Source organism: Microcaecilia unicolor, chromosome 3 (genome assembly GCF_901765095.1).
Source record: "Microcaecilia unicolor chromosome 3, aMicUni1.1, whole genome shotgun sequence".
Taxonomy (NCBI): Eukaryota; Metazoa; Chordata; class Amphibia; order Gymnophiona; family Siphonopidae; genus Microcaecilia; species Microcaecilia unicolor.
This window is the reverse complement of record NC_044033.1, coordinates 388,042,969-388,066,221: the sequence shown is the minus strand read 5'-3', so window position 1 is coordinate 388,066,221 and position 23,253 is coordinate 388,042,969. Positions and strand designations below refer to the sequence as shown.

The window sequence follows — 23,253 nt, the reverse complement described above, 5'->3', positions numbered from 1 at the left end:
GGGTGGGCCTGAGCCCTATGTGGGTGGGCCCCGGCCCACTCAAGCCCACCTGTGGCTACGCCACTGATGCAGACATTTAAATACTTGAAAGGTATGAATATACATATAAACCTCTTCCAGAGACAGGATGGTAGACTTAAGAATAACGTGAGGAAGTACTTTTCATGGAGAGAGTGGTGAATGCCTGGAATGCTGTCTTGGGGGGGGGGGGGGGGGGGTTGGAGACAAAAATGGTGATGGAATTCAAAAATGTGTGGCATAAACACAAAGGATCCTTATATGGAAAAAGGATGGAGTTAATCTATATAGAATCTGGGGATATATGGGTATGCTGGAAAATTAGTCAGGTTGTTTTTTTCAATACTGAAGCTAGGCATCGAAGACAATATTTATTTATTTAGGTTTTGCTCACACCTTTTTCTAAATCAATCTAATTTTAAGACAGTTGTACAAAGTTTAATTGTCCCTTATTGTGATTTCTGTAATGGATTGTTGCTTGATATACTTAAACAAATATTGAATTCATTGCAAGTCGGATAGAATGCTGTCACATAAATCATTTAGGGTATTTCTAGATATTATCGTATATCTCCAGTAGCTTCCCATCAAGTGAAGAGTTTGATACAAGATATTGCTATTGATTTTTAAGGTTTTGAATAATCATATACTTGTTGCAGTTGCCACAAGTTTACAAATGTATCAACCATCAATGGCATTGAGATGTGCTACAAAGGACCTATTAGATTTTCCATTATTTTGTACTCTTAAATTGGAGGAACCTAGGTCCTCTATGTTCTATATTGCTGGCCCAAACTATGGAATTCATTGCCCTCTCAATTGGAAGCAGTTAGGAGACTTGAAATATGTTTAAAAAATCTGTAAAGACCTTTTTTTCCAACAGGTTTTGGTGTTGATTTGCAATCATTGGTATGCTAGAATAGCCTATTGCCTGTGAGTTTGATATATAAGCGAGTTCTATAATCTAGATTATTTTATGTAGGGGTATTGTTATTATGCTTGCTTTTATCTATTTCTATATAATTTATTATGTGTGTGCAGTTTTTCCCTGCCAAGATCGGTAGATTGAGAGGCTCATTTTCAAAGCAGATAGACCATATGTTATTGTGTAACTTTGTAAATCTATATACTTTGAAAATGAGCACTTGACCGGTCTATACATTTTAATAAATAAATAGATTGTTGTTGCATATTAAGGTTCCTGCTTACTAAGCTGTGCTACAGGTGCGCTAGCGTTTTTAGCATGCGCTAAGACTAGAGACGCCCATAGGAATACATGGGTGTCTCTAGCATTTAGCACGTGCTAAAAACGCTAGCGCATCTTAGTAACAGGGCCCTTAGTTTGCCTTTTGTAGCTGCACGCTAATTTTGGCTTACTATCTGGAAACTGCAAAACCTTAGTGTAAGTGAGTAAATAGGCCTCTATGTTTGTAAATTGTTTTATGGTTATTGTATGCATATTTGATGTATTTTTAAGTTTGTGGTTTTCTTTGATGCAATTTGTTAAATCAAAATAAATTAAATTGTCCTCTGAGCTTTCAGGAAAGACTGAGTCCACACTTTAAATGGACTTCTCTGCTGCTTGCTCCTTATTCTTCATCACGTCTTCTTCTATTTATCTGCTTGCAGTTTGTGAAGTTTGCTAATATCGAAGAGGACACACCATCGTACCACAGAAGTTATGATTTCTTTGTGTCCCGCTTCAGTGAGATGTGCCATTCCAGCCATGATGACCCGGAGATCAGAACCAGGTGAGAAAGATGTAATCCTGTTCGGATAATCTGAATAAATGATATTGACCCCCTTGGAAGCTCTTCAGCTTAAACATCTGGTCTTGACTATGTGTTCTACTTGCCAATCAATATTATGGATTTGTACTTAAACTATGAATAAAAATCAAACATCTTTTAATGATTTTGTAGGTGATGTTTATTTAAGTTTTTTTATATAATGGATATGGATTGGCAGTTCTACAGCAGGCTGTTAAAATGTGTGGCTTCTTGTGATGTCTCAGTACTCTGATATTACAGTAAGCTTGAGATAGATTTGGTAATACACTGTGGGTTGATATTAAAAATGATTTAACTGGCTAGAAACAGCTCCTGGCTGGTTAAATTGCCTGTTCATGACAAACTGCTAATTTTTAGCACCACTTAACTGGTCACTGCCACTGAAAATAACGCGTAAGCGCCAAACTAGCTATTTTGGGGGCGTTCCAGGGGCCAGTTAAGTGCCGATATTCAGCACTTAAACCACATAAATGGTTCTGCATAAAAAACTGTCCTATCTTTATGAAGTAACCTATGGCCAGTTGAGTGCTGAATATTGGTCTTAACCAGCTATGTATTAGCTGGCACTTCAAAACTGGATGTTCAATACCGAACCCTGGACAGGGCCTGGCATTGAATATCGGGGAATAATGGCAGCAGCAATCATCAAAAGACTAAGCTACGCTAGCTGAATATCAACCCACGGGATTTTCATCCGCACTGTACTTAAGTGTTGCTTGTACAAAGAAGTAATTTAATTGTTTCTTAACACTGCGGGTATTGCACTCTTCCATCTGTTTTTGTTTTTTTTTTCCCTTGATTTCCGTTGTTTCAGGGAAATAATGCTTTTTGACTGTCTGGAAAATATCAGCAAATGCAATACCTACAGTGGCCCATGAGGTGTGCATATAATAGATTAATGGGAGATTTCAATAACACCAGTGTCCATTTTTTTCATTTCACAGAGGAAGGGATAAAGGATGGAGGAACAGAGATTATGGCAGAGAAAAGAGAGGGAGAGGGTTACAGGGAGGAAAAACAGATGGAGATGTGAAGGAAGGGAGGCATAAGAACATGTTGCTCATTTTCAAAATAAAGGGACGCCTCAAAATACCTAAAAAACCCCCATTCATCTGTTAAAAATGCCCAAATCCTGATTTTGGAAGACAGAATTTGGATGTTTCACACTGCAGTTCGTCCATACAGCAAGGAGAAATGTACTGGGTGGGACTAGGGAGGGCCCAAAAGTAGGACATCAACAGTGATTTTCAAATGGGAAGAAACGTCCATGTCTAAAAAGAAAGATGTTTTTATTTAGACCTGCTTCAGTCATGTCCAAGTTACAAAATGTTGCTCTGATTAAACAGCTGATCACTGGAGGGATTAAGGCATGACCCTTCCTTAATCCCCAAAGTGATTGCGGTCCCTCTCCCTCTCCCCAAAAGTGAAATTGGAAAGAAAAACCAGGCTGTACGTCAGCTGCAGGCATTATGGCCATTCTGAACAAGGCAGTAAGCAGATCAGAGGAGCAGCCTAGTGGTTAGTACAATGGACTGTACACCAAGGGACCCAGGTTCAAATTCTACTGTAACTGTATTAATTTTTTTTCCTGCGGCTCCATCCAAGAACAGAAAACTACTTACTGTAAATGAAGATATAAGACCCCTGCAAACCTGAAGTGGTGTACATTCAGGTGCAGTAGGTATTTTTCTGTTCCCGAAGGGTTCGCATTTACAGAAAAAAAAAGTATTACAGTGGAACTTGAACCTGTGTTCTTTGGTTTACAGTCCATTGCACTAACCACTAGGCTACTCTTCTGGCTAGATCGATTCGCCACTGTGCGTCCGCCCTCCCACCTCTGGTTGGTCAGCTTTTGCGTATGACATCCCTTCACTCTCACTGTTCCGCCCTCGACGTCATCACGTTTTTACGCGAGGGCGGGGCAGAGAGAGATGTGACACCCTTACGAACTTACGAACCCTGAAGCCACAGAGTCAGCTTCAGAACATTGGAGGTGTGTTTTATTATAGTAGATAAGCAGTTTACCTAGTCACACAAATAGGTGATGTCATCCAGTGGCACAGACATGGAATACATCTTTTAGAACAGGGATGTCCAACATCAGCCCTCACCAGGTCAGGTTTTCAGGATTTCCACAAAGAATATGCATGAGATCTATTTGCATAAAATGGAGGCACTGGATGAAAATAAGCCTCATGCATATTCATAGGGGAAATCCTGAAAACCTGACCTGATTGTAGCCCTCAAGGACTGAGGTTGGACATCCCTGTTCCAGAACATTCCAGCAAAGACTTAAGACCCCTTTGGGAATGTAGTGAATGCTGCATCTCCTGCTGTGAGGCATGTTAGAATTTATTCCTTTTTTATTGCTGATGATGGTCACATTTCTTATATACCTCAAAGTTTTTGCACTCAGTGTTTCAGGGACAGTTTCAGGACCTGCCCGCCTTGGTTTTCAGGAACAAGACTGGTCACTAGCTGTTCTGTAAAAAGGATAGGATCTTGCCTCCCTTACATGCTTGTGCTTCCTTAATCAAGGTTCCCAGGCTTTCAGGGTCAGGCTCTCCTCCAGCAGTAGGCAATGGGTCTTTCTTTTCTCCCTTTCTTCTTCTGCCTGCTTCCAATCTAAGGAGCTCTTTTATGGGGGGTTGGGCTTTACACCCCTCTCAGCTAGTTAACTCCCTATCTATGGGTAAGCCTGTTTCCTCCCCCTCTCCAATAAGGATATAGGCCTCCCTTTTCTTTTCTTAAATAGGCAATGATCTTCTCTTTCACTGGCAGGTCCTGTGCCTGTCAAAAACATAAAGAGGATGGAAATACCATTTCTTTTGATTATGATAGCTTTAACCTGAAGTCAGGGAGCCAGAGCTCCCCCCTGTGACAACTCTGAGATAGTCACACCTGGCAATGTTTTTGGTATGTATTTTCTTCCTTCCTAGGCAGTAGTATACCTTTATGTTGTATTCTTTTCCTCACATTACTTCAGTCTCGGTCATCGGTGTATTACAAACATTCTTCTTCCTTTGATGTCATTCAGAGGCTTCCAGAAGTGCCTAGACTAAAGGCAGAAGATATTCATCTCTCTGACCATTGTAAGACCCACTACAGAGCGACTCTGCATGTCCATAAAGAGATAATGGGCCTCATGCGTATTATAATGAAACAGATAATGCATACTGTTCTTTCGAGATGGTTTATATTAAATCCATCATATCAATTCCATTACCTGCTTTTTTGCTGCTAATCAGCCTCCAGAGGATTCTCTGGAAGGTATTCTCAGGATTTATAGAAGAAATTAATTCAGCTTATTTGTTATTCACCACAGTCTTTTGTACAGAACACCCGTCCCATTATTAAAGATCAATGCCATTTCTTGAAGACCTTTCATAAAAACAGCAGAAAAATAAGAGTCTATGGGGCTCATTTTCAAAAGAGAAAAACATCCAAAAAATGGCATAAACCTGCATTTGGATGTTTTTCTCACAAAAACGTCCAAATTGATATTTTTGAAACCAATTTTTTGAAGTTTTTCTATGAAGTCCATCAGAAGTGTGTGCAAATCAGAAGGGGCGTGTCAGAGGCATGTTAAGGGCGGGATCTGGGCTTTCATAACACTTGTACGTTTTTCTGCCATAATAGAACAAAACAAAACCATCTATCCATCTCTTGCGGAAATTTCATTTTTGGCACGCCTCTGAAAAATCATTTTTATTTTCGGACGCATGTAATGGACGTGCGCCAAGTGGCATTTGAAGTGTGTAGGTCATTACCACCCGGATTCTGTACCACTAGGCCAATGGCTGGCGGTAAGGTCTCAGACCCAAAATGGACATGCGGCGATTTTGATTTGCGCCTTTGTAAAAGGACCCCTTAGTGTGGTTTCTTTGCTCACAGGAGCATTCTGTGTGATAGCTCTTATCTATTCTAGGGATATGTAAACATTTTGGGTTCATGTGTATGTGGCAGGGATAGGAGACGAGAAGGAAGTATGGTTTCCAATTGTGGGGTTTTTTCAGTTTGTTTCACATATTTGTTAAAAAAAACCATTTTAATGCTGTTGGCTTTTTAAAAACAATTTATAGATTAGTGTGTGCTAAATCAATTAAGCATTAACTAACCCCCCAATATTCAGCCTGCAGAAGTCGGTGTTTATTTGTCTCCTGTTAACCACAGGCTGAATCTAAACTGGATATTCAATGCTGGGACTTATTCGGGCACCATTATTGAATAACCAGGTCAGCTGTACCCCACGTAAGTTCCATCTCCTGCCACCTTGAACCCTTTTTGAATATCTACGCTTCTATGTTTTAAGGTGCACTATTGAATGCATACCATTAATCCATTAACATTTTAACCCAGATCCATAAAGCTTTGAACAATAATGGTCCATTGACTCTTTAAAACTTAATACGCCAGTTAGTTAATTAGAATCTGGAGACAAATTGCTACCCGAGCTTCCATCTTTTCGACAGGTTAGATTGGATGTCTATCAATCCTTTATTTTTTTTTATATAGAGAGACCAGTTTTATGGACTGCTTTACCTGAAACTTTGTGTAAAATGTGCTCTATTGTGCAATTTAGAAAGCAATTGAAGGCATATGTGTTCACACAGGCTTTTACTGTTATTTAGTGACTGAAGGAACTATGATTGTGGCCAGAACTCCCTTCTGCTGAGCTTGGCAGATGGGGGCAGCATCCTTGAACCACTGACAACTAAGCATGCATGGGGTGCCGCCATCGGTGGATCAAGGAGTTGCTACTGCCGACCAAGCTTGGTAAAAGTGAATTCTGGCCATCTTTGATGGAAGTCTTCAGGTGACAGAGCTTGGGGATCTTCAACAGCTAAAGTATTTATCTTTTGAGTTGGGAAATGCTGGGGGAGGGGGTTAGAGAGAAATTTTTGTGCCCACCCACTTTGGGTTCAAGCCCACCCAAAATTGGCTGTCTGGCTACGACACTGTGTACATGTATACCTTGGAGGAAAGGAGAAACAGGGGTGATATGATACAACATTCAAATATTTGAAAGGTATTAATCCGCAAACAAACCTTTTCCGGAGATGAGAAAGTGGTAGAACTAGAGAACATGAATTGAGGTTGAAGGGGGGCAGACTCAGGAGTAACGTCAGGAAGTATTTTTTCATGGAAAGGGTGATAGATACGTGGAATGCCCTCCCACGGGATGTGGTGGAGATGAAAACAGTAATGGAATTCATGCGTGGGATAAACACAAAGGAATCCTGTTTAGAAGGAATGGATCTATGGAATCTTAGCGGAGATTGGGTGGTGACACCAGTAATTGGGAAGCAAAACCGGTGCTGGGCAGACTTCTAGGGTCTACACCCTGATCATAACTGAATAGATAGAGATGGGCTGGAGTATAAATTTTAAGGGGCTTCAACGTTAGCTTCAGAACATTTAGTACAAGAACAGTGTTGGATAGACTTTTATGGTCAGTGCCCTGAGAAAGGCAAGGACAAATCAAACTCGGGTATACATATAAAGTATCACATACCATGTGAAATGAGTTTATCTTGTCGGGCAGACTGGATGGACCATTCAGGTCTTTATCTGCCATTATTTACTATGTTACTATATGTTACTATCCAGCTCATTTTCGAAAGAGAAGGGCGCCCATCTTCCGACACAAATCGGGAGATGGGCGTCCTTCTCTCAGGGCCGGCCAAATCGGCATAATCAAAAGCAGATTTTGGCCAGCCTCAATTGCTTTCCGTCGCGGGGATGGCCGAACTTCAAGGGGGCATGTTGGCAGTGTACTGAAGGCGGGACGGGGCGTGGTTAAGAGATGGCCTTCCTCGGCCGATAATGGGAAAAAGAAGGGCGTCCCTGACGAGCATTTGGCCAACTTTACATGGTCCCTTTTTGTTCACAACCAAGCCTTGAAAAGGTGCACAAACTGACCAGATGACCACCGGAGGGAATCGGGATCGCCTCCCCTTAGCCCCCAGTGGTCACCAGCCCCCTCCCACCCAAAACAAATGTTTTAAACATTTTTTTCAAGCCTCTTGCCAGCCTCAAATGTCATACCCAGCTTCATCACAGCAGTATGCAGGTCCCTGGAGCAGTTTTTAGTGGGTACTGCTGTGCAGTTCAGGCAGGCGGACCCAGGCCCATCCCCCCACCTGTTACACTTGTGGTGGTAGATGGGAGCCCTCCAAAACCCACCAGCAACCCACTGTACCCACATCTAGGTGCCCCCCTTCACCCATAAGGGCTATGGTAGTGGTGGTAGTGGTGTACAGTTGTGGGGAGTGGGGTTTGGGGGGCTCAGCACACATGGTAAGGGAGCTATGTACCTGGGATCAATTTGTGAAGTCCACTGCAGTGCCCCCTAGGGTGCCTGGTTGGTGTCCTGGCATGTGAGAGGGGACCAGTGCACTACAAATGCTGGCTCCTCCCACAACCAAATGGCTTGGATTTGGCTATTTTTGAGATGGCCGTCCTTGGTTTCCATTATAGGCGAAAACCGCGGTTGGCCATCTCTTAAGGCGACCTAAATGTTGAGATTTAGCCGTCCCCGACCATATTATCGAAATGAAAGATGGCTGCCTATCTTGTTTCGATAATATGGGATTCCCCGCCCCTTCACCGGGCCGTCCTTAGAGATGGGCGCCCTTAAAGATGGGCGCCCAGTTCGTTTATGCCCCTCCACATTACTATATCATTTATAAATATGTTAAATTGTACCGGTCCCAGTACAGATCTCTACTGCACACCACTATTCATCCTCCTCCATTGAGAAAAATTTAATCCTACCCTCTGTGTTCTGTCCAATAACCAATTCCTTATCCACAGAAGGACATTGCTTCCTATCCCATGACTTTTTAATTTTCTCAGGAGTCTCTTATGAGGAACTTTGTCAAAAACTTTCGGAAAATCCAGATACACTACATCAACCAGCTAATCTTTATCCACATGTTTATTTACACCTTCAAAGAAATGAAGCAAATTGGTGAGGTAAGACTTCCCTTGGCTGAACCCATGCTGACTCTGTCCCATTAAACCATGTTTGTCTACATGTTCTGTAATTTTATTCTTCATAATAGTTTCCACTATTTTCCCCAGCACTGAAGTCAGGCTTACCGGTGTATAATTTCCCAGATCACCCCTGGAACCCTTTTTAAAAATTGGCGTTACATTGGTCACCCTCCAGTATTCATGTACTACAGACGATTTTTTTTTATTAACTTTTCTTTATTAATTTCAAATTAAATAAAGATAAACCTCTTTGAATAGATACATCCAATTCAAACAACAAAATTAAAAGGAAATAATCTATACATTGATCTTATATTGAAAATGGATTTTATAGTCCACTAGAATGGTATAAGGAAATCAAGGTGGTTTGAAAAACCAAAGGAAGTTGGCATAGGCAAAGTAATTAAAGGAAAACAAGCATTAGTTTCTAAATTTTAAATTTTTTCAGGACTCAAGGTTTGGAGTGGAACCTGGTTCCTCTTCATATCAAGGAAGGACCGCAATTGGTCAGGTTCGAAGAATATATATTTTTTCTCCTTGAATATCAGCATACATTTGCATGGGAATCGTAGCTGGAAGACCACCCCTATATTGAGGGATTCTTGTCTCATGTCCAAAAATTTTTTTTCCTTCTCTGTTGTGTCCATCGTGCAATGTCTGGAAATATAGAGACTTTACTTCCTTTGAAATCTGGATGAATGTCTTTAAAATAAAGTCTCATTAAAGATTCTTTATCTTGCAAAAAAGCAAAAGTAACAATTAAGGTTGCTCTAGTCTCTGTATTATCCATCGACTGCTCTAGAAAGTTTGTTAAGTCCAAGATTTCAGATGGATTAATCTGTTTAAAAGTATCCTGTTTTGGGGTGGTCTTCATTTCCAGGTAATAAAATTTTTGAAGTGGGGGTAATGATTGATCAGTATATTTGTATACCTCTTTTAAAAACTTCACAAACATGTCCTTAGGAGTGACAAATTTGGATCTTGGAAAATTTAATAGTCTTAAATTCAGGTTTCTTGACAAGTTTTCAAGGTTCTCAAGCTTCCTATGAGTTAGAAGTCGATCCCCTGAAATTAATGCTTGTTGTTGAGACATTTTCCCCATTTGTCCTTCCAAGTCAGTTTGTTTTTTCAGTAACCCCTCAGTCTGAGATTTTAGTGAATTTATCTGTGCAAAATTATTCAAGGAGACGGTAATAAATGAGGTACAGACCTTGTGAAGTGATTCCAGGGCCGTCTAAATCGTCTCCAGCGATACCTCCTGGGGTTTAATCAGAGGCTGCATCGCCAGAACACAAGAAGTTACTTCTTCTTGTGTAGTTGTTATCGGTGAGTCCTCTAGGATTTCCCCCGACGATGTTCCAGTCATTCGCTGGGCTCCTTTTGCCAGCCCCAAGCTTACATCGGGCATCACTACTGCTACCGGAGCGCGCCACTCCTTCGAATCTGCGCTTCTGTCCGCGATCGGCACAGCGCTTCCGGGTGCACGCGGTGGCGTCGGGGTCAACGGTCCCAGCGGACTGAGCGAGAAATCGCTCTCCAGAGCGGGGCTCTTCCCAGCCCCGCTAATGGAAACGTCCGCGTTCGGGGTAGAAACCCAAGATGCAGGCAAAGACTGCTGTCCCGGCAAGGAGGTGCCCTGCTTCGGGAGGAGTGGTCCCTTCGGCTTGCCCTTCCTTTTCGGCATTTTTCATCGAAGAAAAGGTAAATTATGAAGAATTATCAGGAGCGTCTTAGTCATGCATCCTGCTTGGTCGCCATCTTGATTTCACTATAGACGATTTTAACAACAGGTTACAGATCATTGTCAACAGATCAGCAATTTCATGTTTGAGTTCTTTCAGTACCGTCGGGTCTATGCTATCCAGTCCGGGTGATTTATCATGACTTGTTAATTTGGCTCAGTACCTCTTCCAAGTTCACCGAGATTTCTTTCAGTTCCTCTGCATCGTTATCCTTGAAAACCATTTCCAGTACAGGTAGATCTCTTACATCTTCTTCCGTAAAGACCGAAGCAAAGAATTCATTCCGTTTCTGCGCTATGGTCTTGTCCTCCCTGATTTCCCTTTTTGCTCCTTTGTGATCTATCGGTCGTTTCTTTCTTTACAACATCCGTAAAATCCACCCCTTTCTTTCCGAGCACTCTACCAAAACCCTCATCCACACCCTTGTCACCTCTTGTTTAGACTACTGCAATCTGCTTCTTGCTGGCCTCCCACTTAGTCACCTCTCCCCTCTCCAATCGGTTCAAAACTCTGCTGCCCGTCTCGTCTTCCGCCAGGGTTGCTTTACTCATACTACCCCTCTCCTCAAGTTGCTTCACTGGCTCCCTATCCGTTTTCGCATCATGTTCAAACTTCTTCTACTAACCTATAAATGTACTCACTCTGCTGCTTCCCAGTATCTCTCCAAACTCATCCTTCCCTATACCCCTTCCCGTGCACTCCGCTCCATGGATAAATCCTTCTTATCTGTTCCCTTCTCCACTACTACCAACTCCAGACTTCGCGCCTTCTGTCTCGCTGCACCCTACGCCAGGAATAAACTTCCTGAGCCCCTACGTCTTGCCCCATCCTTGGCCACCTTTAAATCTAGACTGAAAGCCCACCTCTTTAACATTGCTTTTGACTCGTAACCACTTGTAACCACTCACCTCCACCTACCCTCCTCTCCTCCTTCCTGTACACATTAATTGATTTGATTTGCTTACTTTATTTTTTGTCTATTAGATTGTAAGCTCTTTGAGCAGGGACTGTCTTTCTTCTATGTTTGTGCAGCACTGCGTACGCCTTGTAGCGCTATAGAAATGCTAAATAGTAGTAGTAGTAGTAGTAGTCCCACAGATTCCCTCACAGGCTTTCTGTCTGATGTTCCTGAAAAAGTGTTATTATGAGTTTTTGTCTCTACAGCAAGTTTTTCTTCATATTCTCTTTTAGCCTTCTTTATCAGTGCTTTGCATCTAGATTGCCAGTGCTTATGTTGCTTCTTATTTTCTTTATTCAGCCACCCTTTTCCCATTTTTTGAAGGGTGCTCTTTTGGTTGTAATAACCTTTTGCTTCACTTTTTAACCATACTGGTTGTCATTTCCTCTTCTTTCCACCTTTGTTAATACATGAAATACATCTGGTCTGGGTTTCCACGATGGTATTTAAAAAAAAAAAATGTCCACACCTGATTTAAAGTCCTAAACTTTGCGACTGACCATTTCAGCTTCTTTTAACCATTTTCCTAATTTTGTCTAAAGGGAACAGGGCTTTTGGCCAAGCAGTCTTAAAGGGGTTGTTCAACTAATAGCTCCCCCATCTTGAATTCTAGGCTGCTCCCAGAAATTAGGCTGAATTCATGGTCACAACCTTCAGTTTTGGGGTTCCCTGCAAGAGTGAATGATTGTATCGTGCCTGTCAATGGAGAAAGCTTAGCTTCTTTCCTTTAACAGAGGTTTGCCATAAAACTCAGGGTAAATTAGATATGTATACATGCCATCTTAACCAGAGCGATGCGAATGCTAAGTTTAGTTAGGAGAGTGGGATTTCTCAAAGAGGGAAGACTGTGCAGAACTTCCTACACATGCTTAGAAAAGTATAGATCTATCTGAACTCTGAGAGAGCTGTCTGTGCTGATGCCATCAGGTAACATCACCCAGAGATGTTTCTGATTTATCTTGCTCTCTGTGGAGAACCCCAATTACTGGAATGCAACTCTGCTATATTTTATTAAGTAAAAGTTTTTTTTAATTTTTAAGAAGTTTTTTTAATTGCATGTGAGACTCATTCTATGCAAGAATCTAGTAGTGCTATATAAATGATAAGTAGCAGTAGTAAGAGGTACATGAGCAGGAAGTATGGAGGAGGGGGGAGAATCTTTAGAGAGTACCCTACTGTTTGATTAGTTTATCATTATTCCAAATAGCAGAGGATCCTAAAAATGTTTCTCCCCTTCCCCCTGTTAAAAAGATTCAGTTGTGTTAGGATTATCTAGGGAAGAGATGCTCCTTCCCTGTTAGGTAACTGCTAGTTCTTGAACTCCATAAAGTCATTTGTCCCCAAATTCTATAAAAAGTTGCTAAAAATTGCATGTGCAAATTTGGGTGTGTGCCTAATTTGTGTGCACAATTTAATTGAATAATTAGCCAATTAGCGCTGATAATTAGGCCCTAACAATCAAACTGGTATCAATTAAAATCTGCATATGTAAATTTATGCGCTTGGATCTGCGTGTAAAAGTTACACGTGGATCAAAAAAGGGGGTGTGGCCATGGGAGGGTCCTAGGTGGATCAGGGGTGTTCCTGCAATTTAGGTGCATTGTTATAGCATAAGAGGGATCCTTGCTTAATTTAGGCATGGGGATTTACACCAAGGTTTCACTGGTGCAAATGGTCGCACTAAATGCAGTTGTGGCTCCTTGCGCTAAGCGCTGATCTATAAATGACACCTAACTTTAAGCGCTGTTTATAGAATAGGAGGGCTTAGCGGTTGGTGCTTGGTCCTTGGATCGCTGCATGGTGTGCATGTTTTGACATTAAAGCATAACTGTGATACCTTTTGACCATTTTGTTATATTTTTAAAGCCATCTTTCATGTCACCAACTTTTGATACCTATGTGTTGCCTCTTACATTTATACACTATTTTATTTTTGTTACATTTGTACCCCGTGCTTTCCCACTCATGGCAGGCTCAATGTGGCTTACATGGGGCAATGGAGGGTTAAGTGACTTGCCCAGAGTCACAAGGAACTGCCTGTGCCTGAAGTGGGAATCAAACTCAGTTCCTCAGGACCAAAGTCCACCACCCTAACCACTAGGCCACTCCTCCACTCTGTGTGCCCTTATAGAATAGTGCTTAGTGTATGCATCTGTGTAAGTAATAATTTTTCTCTGTGTTTATGTGTGCAGGGGATGCACAACCATGAGTGCTTAGTTAAAGAATTGTCCTTTAATGGGGTTTGTGAACGCTAATCATTAGTAAACAACTTCCTTTGCATTTAGAACCAGATGTGCCAAACATTTTTAGGGTAATTCTGTAAAGTGGGTGCTAACATTTATGTGGCCATTAAACCAATAAATGATTAGAATAATGGCATATGTGTGCATATGTGGCACATATATGCCAAAAACCCTAAAACCCTAAAAACATATCTTTTTCAAAATACATTTGATAATAATGCAGGATAAAGAAAAATATTAAAAAATAAACGAGATGCTAATTTATAGCTTGAATTATTATTTACATCTTGACCTACGCACTTTATTATTATAAATATTTAGTTTTGCTGTAATTGTTATTATTATTTCATCTTTTGTATGGTTGGTTTGCTGTGCTTTCCTATCAACTACTGGATTTCCTAGATGTTATTTTGTGTGTTTTTAAATGTTTTTTTTAACATGTAAACCGTTCTGTTTTGCCAAAGCAATATGTAACGGTATAGTAAATAAATAAACGATAACATTCCACCAAAGTGCTTTTCTGTCAATATGTGCATATCTTAGCGTGTATTTTATAGGTGGTCAGATCATGGGTGGGACTCACATACACTTAATTTATAGACTATTATAAGTTACATGAGTATCGCCAACATTTAGGTATGAACACTTTCACCAGCTCAGTGACTGGTGTAAGTTCTTGCACGTAAATTATAGGAAGATGGTGGAGATGAAAACGGTAACAGAATTTAAAAATATGTAAGATAAGCACAAAGGAATCCTGCATGGAAAGAATGGAACTAAACCAGCTTAGCGGTACTGCGATGGCAACTCCAGCAATTGGGAAATAAAGCCAGTGCCAGGCACTTCTACGGTCTGTGCCCTGATCATGGCTGGACAGATCTGGATGGGCTGAAGTGGGGCTTCAATGACGGCTTCAGAAGTCGGGGAACAAGGCCAGTGCTGGGCTATACTTCTTTATTTGTCCTTGCCATTTTCAGGGCACAGACCATACGTCAAGTCTGCATATGTAATACCGCATCATACCTTACGCTATGAGTTTTTTTCTTGTTGGGCAGACTAGATGGATTGTACAGGTCTTTATCTGGCGTCATCTACTATGTTATTGTACAATCTGCAATTCTAGTGTTCTATAAAGGAAAGGAGGTGCCTACTTTTCCTTTATAGAATGGGTGTCACATAGGTGCCCTCTGAGCACCTGTATGTAGGTACGCTGGTGTAGAATTACCTATCATATGCCATAAAGCAGGGGTACTCAAAGGGGTCCACAGGGCAGTCAGGTTTTCAGGATTCCCTAATGAATGTGCATAAGATAGATTTCCATATATGGCAGGCATGCAAATCTCTCTCATGCATATTCATTTGGGATATATGAAAACTATGTAGACCCCTAGGACAAGTGTGAGCACCCCTACCATAAAGTTCCACACAGAGCAAAAAGAACCACTTTGTCTAATTTTCACCCAAATCTACCTGAAAATGTACTAAAAGAAACACTGCCAGCATCACTTATTAAATGATATTCAGTTTTTGGTTAGGAAAATCTTAACCTCTCTAGATGACACATGGACTATTTTTAGAACATTACAGCCTTGTGTTTTATTTAAAAGGATTCGCATGGCAGGTATTAAAGGCTTGCAGGGAGTTGTGAGGAAGACTGTCAATGATGAACTTCAGGCTAATATCTGGGAACCTCAACACATGGACAAAATTGTACCATCATTGCTTTACAACCTTCAGCACACAGAAGAAACAGAGAGGTGAGAATAAATCTTCCCTTTAAAGAAAGATTTGTGTTTTTATCTTGATACATATTATGGTTCAATCTACAAATGAAAGCCATACTCAAATGTTCTGTTTCTTCAAGGGAAATATAGTAGTCCACCATTTTGGGACAATAATTAACATTTTTGTATTGTTGTTTCTAACACTCTAAGCCTCCTGATAAGAGAGACAGCAGTATGCAGGTCCCTGGAGCAGTTTTTAGTGGGTGCAGTGCACTTCAGCCAGGCGGACCCAGGTCCATCCCCCCTACCTGTTACACTTGTGGTGGTCAATGTGAGCCCTCCAAAACCCACCCGAAACCCACTGTACCCACATCTAGGTGCCCCCCTTCACCCCTTAGGGCTATGGTAGTGGTGTACAGTTGTGGGTAGTGGGTTTTGTGGGGGTTGGGGGGGCTCAGCACCCAAGTTAAGGGAGCTATGCACCTGGGAGCAATTTGTGAATTCCACTGCAGTGCCCCCTAGGTGCCCGGTTGGTGTCCTGGCATGTCAGGGGGACCAGTGCACTATGAATTCTGGCTCCTTCCACAACCAAAGGGCTTGGATTTGGTCGTTTTTGAGATGGGCGTCCTCAGTTTCCATTATGGCCGAAAACCGGGGACGACCATCTCTAAGGTCGACCATCTCAACATTTAGGTCGACCATCTCTAAGGTCGACCTAAATGTTGAGATTTGGGCGTCCCTGACCATATTATCAAAACAAAAGAGGGACACCCATCTTGTTTTGATAATACGGGTTTCCCCGCCGCTTCACGGGGCCATCCTGCGAGGACGCCCTCATGAAAACTTGGGTTTCCCGTTTGATTATGCCCCTCTTAGTAATCAAAACTTCTGTAGTCAATCTTGTCAGATATACTCCCTAAGTCACAAGTCTGCTCCTTATTTTGGAGAGAAATGTAACGTTGGGTTGGTATATTTATCTAGGTGGTTTTCCGATATGTGCCTTCACTGGTGGGAATTATAATGACTGTATAAGCAGTTCTCAGACTTTTAAAATACTTCGCTCAATAACTCAGCTGACTCCAAATATTGTGTCCTAAACCAATGATTTACCAAATAGTTTAAAGCCACGTTGGACTTTCAGTGTGGCAGAGGGAAGAAACAAACTCATAAGAGTATCCAAATTATTTACAGAGGCCTCGATATTGAGACAGCAGCAGTTAGACCAACTAACTCCTGTTGTCGCCGGCAAACCTGGAAATTAAGTGCTGGGGCCGTATCCGGCCACCAGCATTGAATTTCCAGGGTTTCTTTGGTGCTGCAAACATAGCCAGTTAAGCTGATATTCATTGGCTGACGGCTAGGTTCTAGTGGCCAAAGATAGACCACCTACTTACGCAGGTCTGTCTGACTGCTAAACTTAACCGGTCAGCCGGTGAAAGTCAGCGGTAACTAGCTATGTCATGAAACATAGCCAGTGACCGGGCTAGCCACTGATCGGGTTATTCAGTGGGAGATAGCTGGTTATCTCCAGCTAAATATCGGGGGATAGCCGGCTTGAGTGTATTTAAGCAGCCAGGTGCCGTTCCTGGCCAGATAAATACCTTTGGATATTAGGCAGAGAGTCTCAAGTATGTTTCTTCTGTTTAATAGTAGTGGACCACTCTCTTTATCTCCTAATTTCCACCATGGGGGATGGTGAGTTAAACACAGTTTTCTTTTTCTTTATTTCCTTCTGTGAAAGCAGAAAGGAGGCTTAAGTCTCTGATTAGATTAATTTAACATTCTGCAAACAGTAGCGGTGAGGCTCAGGGATATCTGAGCTCTGGTGCTGTTTCACTGATTAGGACCTTATTGATTGTGTCTTGGATCCTCAGAAATCCTGCAGAGGTGACAAATGATGTTATCCTTCAGCATTAAGATGTTCCTGAACCATATATATTATCTGTCATGTTTGATTTAGATAGAAGAGATGCAGAGGGGCCCAAACCCTCAAACACCCAACAGGCCAGCAACTTTATAGGTTCTGGCTCCTGAGGACTTCGATCTCACTTCTTATGACTAAGATATGGTATGATAAAGGGGATGGAACTCCTCTCATATGAGGAAAGTCTAGGGCTCTTCAGCTTGAAAAGAGATGGATGAGGAGAGATATGATCAGGGCCGCTGAGAGGGGGGGCAAAATTCCCTCCAAGGGGGGCCCAGCGCCGGGGTCAGGCCGCCGGCGCTGCAGTCCCCGGTCTCACCTGCCTACCTCCTCGGCTCCGGGCCCCCTTCATTCAAAGCAGCAGTCGCAGATCGCGTCTCTTCTGACCTTCCCTCCCTGTGTCCCACCCTCGCGGAAACCGGAGGTTACATCAGACGAGGGCGGGACACAGGGAGGGAAGGCCAGAAGAGACGTGATCTGTGACTGCCGCTTTGAATGAAGGGGGCCCGGAGCCGAGGAGGCAGGCAGGTGAGACCACGGACTGCAGCGGCGGGGGGAGCAATGGGGGCGGCAGCAGCAGGGGGAGCGACGGGGGCCAGCAGCGGCAGCAGTGGGGGGAGCGATGGGGGGCGGCAGCAGTGGGGGGGGGGGGGGGGGGGGGGGGGGGGGCGGCCTTGCCCTGGGCCCGACCTAGTCTCTCGGCGGCCCTGGATATGATTGAGGTCTACAAAATCCTGAGTGGTGTAGAATGAGTAGAAGTAAATCGATTTTTAACTCATTCCAAAAGTACAAAGACACTCAAGGAAGTTATATGGAAATATTTTTAAAACAAATAGGAGGAAATGTTTTTTTCATTCAAAGAATCATTAAGCTCTGGAACTCTTTGCCGGAGGATGTTGTATCAGCGGTTAGCATATCTGGGTTTAAAAAAGGTTTGGACAAGTTCCTGGAGGAAAGGTCCATAGTCTGCTATTGAGATAGACATGGGAAAGAAACTGTTTGCTCTGTGATTTGTAGCATGGAATGTTGCCACAATTTGATTTTCTGTCAGGTACTTGTGACCTGGCTTGGCCACTGTTGGAAACAGGATAATGGGCTAGATGGACCATTGGTTTGACCTAGTATGGCTACTGTTATGTTGTGTTCTTATGCTTGTCAGGTTGACAAAGCAAGCAGACTCCTAATGCTATGAAATATATTTATGTATGTATGTATTTATTTATTTACAAAATTTATTAGGTCCCACCTATCTACCAATCTAGGTGGCTTACAATGAGAACATACATAAACAAAAAATCTAGTAAAAATATTAATATTACTATGGCTTGTTTTGAAGGCTCTCCTCCAACAGCAAGGATCATTGGCCAAAGATCTAGTTATAGTCTTGAGTTCAGAAATTATAGTCAGAGGAGTTTTCCTGTTGCCACCAGTTCTTCCCACTGATTATAATAGATACTCTCCCACAGATATTTAGCTGACCACGCTCAACGTTTTTTTAAACGTTAATCATCGCTGGCTAAAGTATCCCCCCCCCCCCCCCCCCCGATATTCAATGCCAGGCTATGTCTAGGTACTGGCACTGAATATTAGGGGATTATTTTTAGCGGACTGGGCACCGGCACTTATGAGAGCTTGGCTGATATTCAGCCTAGGCCGCATAAGAGTTATGTGGCCTTGGCTGAATATCAGGCTGGGCCAGCTTAACATTTTTTTGTGTTAAAAAAAATCCTGAGTTCCCTCTCGCCCCCCCCCCCCCCGCCAATGTCCCCACTTTCCTTCCCCCGTTTCCCAGCCAACGTCAAGATCCCTGCCCCCTAGCCATGCCTACCTGTATCCCTGGTGGTCCAGTGGGGTCATTGGGGGCAGGAGTGCAGCCCCCTCACTCCTGCCCCTTGTGGCGCCTCTCTAAAATAGCTGCCGAGACCTCTCGCGACAGCTCACAGTACTACACGAAGTATTGCAAACTGCTGTCAGAGGTCACTGCAGCCACTTTAGACCAGCACCGCAAGGGGCAGGAGCGAGGGGGCTGTGTTCCTGCCTCCAATGACCCTGCTTGACCACCAGGGATACAGGTAAGCTTGGGGGAGGGCCTACTTTCATGGTTAGAGAAGCGGGGGTCTCACAGGCTAAGGAGGGGGGAAGAAAAGAGAGGACATTGGCAGGGGGGCGAGAGGGGGGCGCTCGGAGGCTTTTTTTTAAAGGAAAAAAAGTTATGCGGGTGCCGGCTCAATATTCTTCAGCTGTCCTAAATAAGGCCGCTTAGCTATTCAGGTGCTGGCACTGAATATTGCCAGCACTTGCACAACTTGGGGCTCCTTCCTAGTGCCGCCACCAGCACCGCCCCTGACCTGCTCACTTTTTAATTGGGCGGTCTGAGGGGATATTCAGGGGCACTATCCAGTTAAGTGCTGCTGAATATCCCCTCTTAGGCGGCAGAAAACAATTTAAGCGAGCAGGAGAGACCCATTCCAAAAGTACAAAGACAAAGTATTGGCCCCTCTATGTTCTTTCTGTCAGCTTTTGCCCCTTTCTGGAAAAGGCCAGATGCTGCCCAGTTCCAGTTTGCCTGTCTCCTACTGAGGTCAGATTGGAAGCATTATTGTATTGATTTAGAGTAGTGGCACTGGGAATTCAAGCAGACATCCTTTACTGCCGATTTCTCAAGAGCCCTACAGAAATATCATCCAAAATTATTTGAGGCGCTAGCATTCCCCCTATAAAGGGGTGCTTATTTTTAGGCTCCAAGAAGGGCACCTATTTGGAACCTTTCCCAGAATCAATACTGCGCATACTACAGATCTAAACGTGTAAGCAGCGAGTTTTTAACATGTCGTTTGATGCATAGAACATGTTCACATGTAAATGCCATAGAAGCCTTCTAAAATTACCTTCTTTGTTTATGTTTATTGTAAAAATTTAATATACTACCTGGCTTATACCGACCACAGTGGTTTACAAAAAAACAGCAATAATGTTTTTTAAGAGAAAGAAAAGCCAAAATAGTAAAAAGGACAGACCTAACTTCAATATCTCAAGGCATTCATTACCTTTTTTGTTGACAATCTTTTGTAATACCTGACTGTACATATTAGGATTGAATTGAGAACAGAGGTGAAGAAGCTGGTTTAAAATGCCCTAGGGGCACAGAAATCCATCTAATTATCCTTGTGTGGAGTGACACTAGAAAACGCCAAGAACTCATTTGCTTAGTGAAAGAAAGGTATATGATCTAACCCTTTTTTTTTTGTAGTAAAGGGCTCCTGTAGTGCTTCTTCCTATTGATAATATTGAAGTTGACATAGCATTCCTGTTTTGCTTCCTAAGCCGCTCCCCTTCTCCTCTGCAAACCACTGAAAAAGAGAAGGAGAGCCCTACCGAACTGGCTGAACGGTGTCTGCGAGAATTACTGGGACGAGCAGCTTATGGAAACATTAAAAACGCCATCAAACCAGTTCTTATGTAAGAAGCTTTATTTTCTGCCTTAACACAATGGAAAGCATTTTATAATTTGTGCTCAATTTTTTTTTTACAATAAAACACAAAAAATAGCGGAGATAGGTATGTTTTTTGCTTGGCTACTGATGTACACTAGACTAGGGCTTCCCAATCTGTCCTGGGGAACCAACAGTCAGCTGAGTTTTCAGGATATCCAAAATAAATAAGCATGAAACAAGTTGCATATACTGGGATTTCAATGTGTGTAAATTGTTCTCATGCATATTCATTGTAGGTATCATGAAAGGCAAAGTTGATGTGGGGGTCCCGAGTTCTGTACTAGGTGCTGTCCATTTTTAAGTTGCATTTGCTGTTCTCAGTTTCTGACTGATTAAAAATCTAAGATGTGAGAGTTTAGATATCAAGCAGACCAGCATCAAGGAGCTTTAAAGCAGCAACAGTGGCGTAGCCAATGGTGGGCCCGGGTGGGCCCAGGCCCACCCACTTTGTGCTCAGGTCCACCCAGTAGCAGCACACCTATGATGTGGCTGGCAGGGATCCCCAAGCCACACCAGCCAAAAACTCCCAACAACTGCCCCTCCTGCATACCTTGGAAATAGCAGATCTTCGCCTGCAGTGAGCAGCAACTGATACATACTGTTCACACTGGCCCCACAGTCTTCCCTCTGATGTATTCCCACCTATATGGAAACAGGAAGTTGCATCAGAGGGAAGGCTGTGGGGCCAACATGAGCAGTGTGTATTAGTTGTTTCTCGCTGCTGGTGAAAATCTGCTATTTAAAAGGGTTTTTTTGTTACATTTGTACCCTGTGCTTTCCTGCTCATGGCAGGCTCAATGTGGCTTACATGGGGCAATGGAGGGTTAAGTGACTTGCCCAGAGTCACAAGGAGCTGCCTGTGCCTGAAGTAGGAATCAAACTCAGTTCCTCAGATCCCCAGGACCAAAGTCCACCACCCTAACCACTAGGCCACTCCGAGGGATGTTTGCGAGACCATATGGTATGCAGACGAGAGAGGGAGAGATCAAATCGCTTGTGGGACAGGGTGGAATTCTTCTGCCCACCCATCTTGGGCCCAGGTCCACCCAAAATTGGGTGTCTGGCTACGCCCCTGAGCAGCAATAGGAAGAAACGGCTTTTACAAATCTGTACTACCGATTAGTGAAGCGTTGAATGTAAAGAAACCCATTCTGTTCCCATAGGCTTCTTCACATTCAGTGTGCCCTAATTGGTAGCATAGCCTAATTTTATTAACAGTTAATAACTAATATCTTCATTTTTGTTGTGATTAGGGATGGATTGCCAGAAAATTTTCATTTTGTGTAGATTCCCAGGTCTTCTAGGGAAATTTCTGTTTTCTTTGAAGGCCACCTCCTTTTGCCATCCCAGAAGACAACACACAACAAACAATTTCTGGACCCCTTCCCATGGCACCCCTCTCCCCTCCCCATAGTCTCCCCACACTTACCTCCATCCTTGATGGTCCAGTGAGGATATGTTGGGGGAGGAGCGCTGCCCATTCACTCCTGCCCATTGCTGCAGTCTCATCCATTATGGTGGCCATGACCTTTCACCCTAATTTTGCAATATTCTATTCTATTCCGCATCTTGTATACCGCTTTTAACAGAAATGTCAAAGTGGTTTAACCAAGATTAATATCTCATTCAGACATGATATACAATTAAATTTAAATATTCCATTCACTAGGGAAATATTACAATGAAAATAGATAAGATTTTTTACATTTTACATTTTATTAACCACATGAACATAGGCAAACTATTCTAAATTCTGGAATCCTGGAATGCAAAAGAGTGCTTCCAAACAGCTTTCCACCTTATCTTTTTCATAGATGCAATATCATGAGTCAGATTTTGTGAACTCCTCAGATAATCTTTTTATCCTGGAAATGATATTAAGTGTCCTACCATAATAGAGTTCATACTGTAAATGCTCTTATAGATTTAACATATAATCTTAAATTGAATAAGGGATTCCAGTCTTAACTAATGTAAACCACACAATAAAGGACTAATTTCACTAAGTTCTCCCAAACCAAAAATCAAACAGGCTGGTGTATTTTGAAGAAGCTGAAGCTAACTCAACTGGGTCTTACTTATACCACAGTATAGCGAATTACAATAAGCAATTAATGGAAGTAATGTTGTTTGTGCAATTATTCAAAATCCTGTAGAGCTTATAGAAGTTCCAATCGCTCGAAGTGTTTTCAAAGGGGCAGGAGCAAGTGGACATTGCTCCTGCCTCAAAGGACCCCTGCTGGACCACCAGGGATTGCTAACCACAGGAAAGAACAGAGGAAATGTCATTGACATTTCCTCAGTCATTGTAAATGACTACCTGTCTTTTATACTCATTAGATTTCATTCTGATGTTTTGCT

The 23,253-nt window shown here is 42.6% G+C and overlaps 1 protein-coding gene across 2 annotated transcripts in view; it reads left to right on the top strand.

Annotated features, from left to right (window-relative positions):
* EFR3B (EFR3 homolog B) overlaps positions 1-23,253 on the top strand; it is a 295,910-nt gene that overhangs the window by 194,079 nt on the left and 78,578 nt on the right. For both annotated transcript variants that reach the window (XM_030198680.1, XM_030198681.1), the window contains 3 exons: positions 1,648-1,769; positions 15,358-15,507; positions 20,723-20,857. In XM_030198680.1, the coding sequence (XP_030054540.1) occupies positions 1,648-1,769; positions 15,358-15,507; positions 20,723-20,857 (407 nt within the window). The remainder of the gene's footprint in view (positions 1-1,647; positions 1,770-15,357; positions 15,508-20,722; positions 20,858-23,253) is intronic.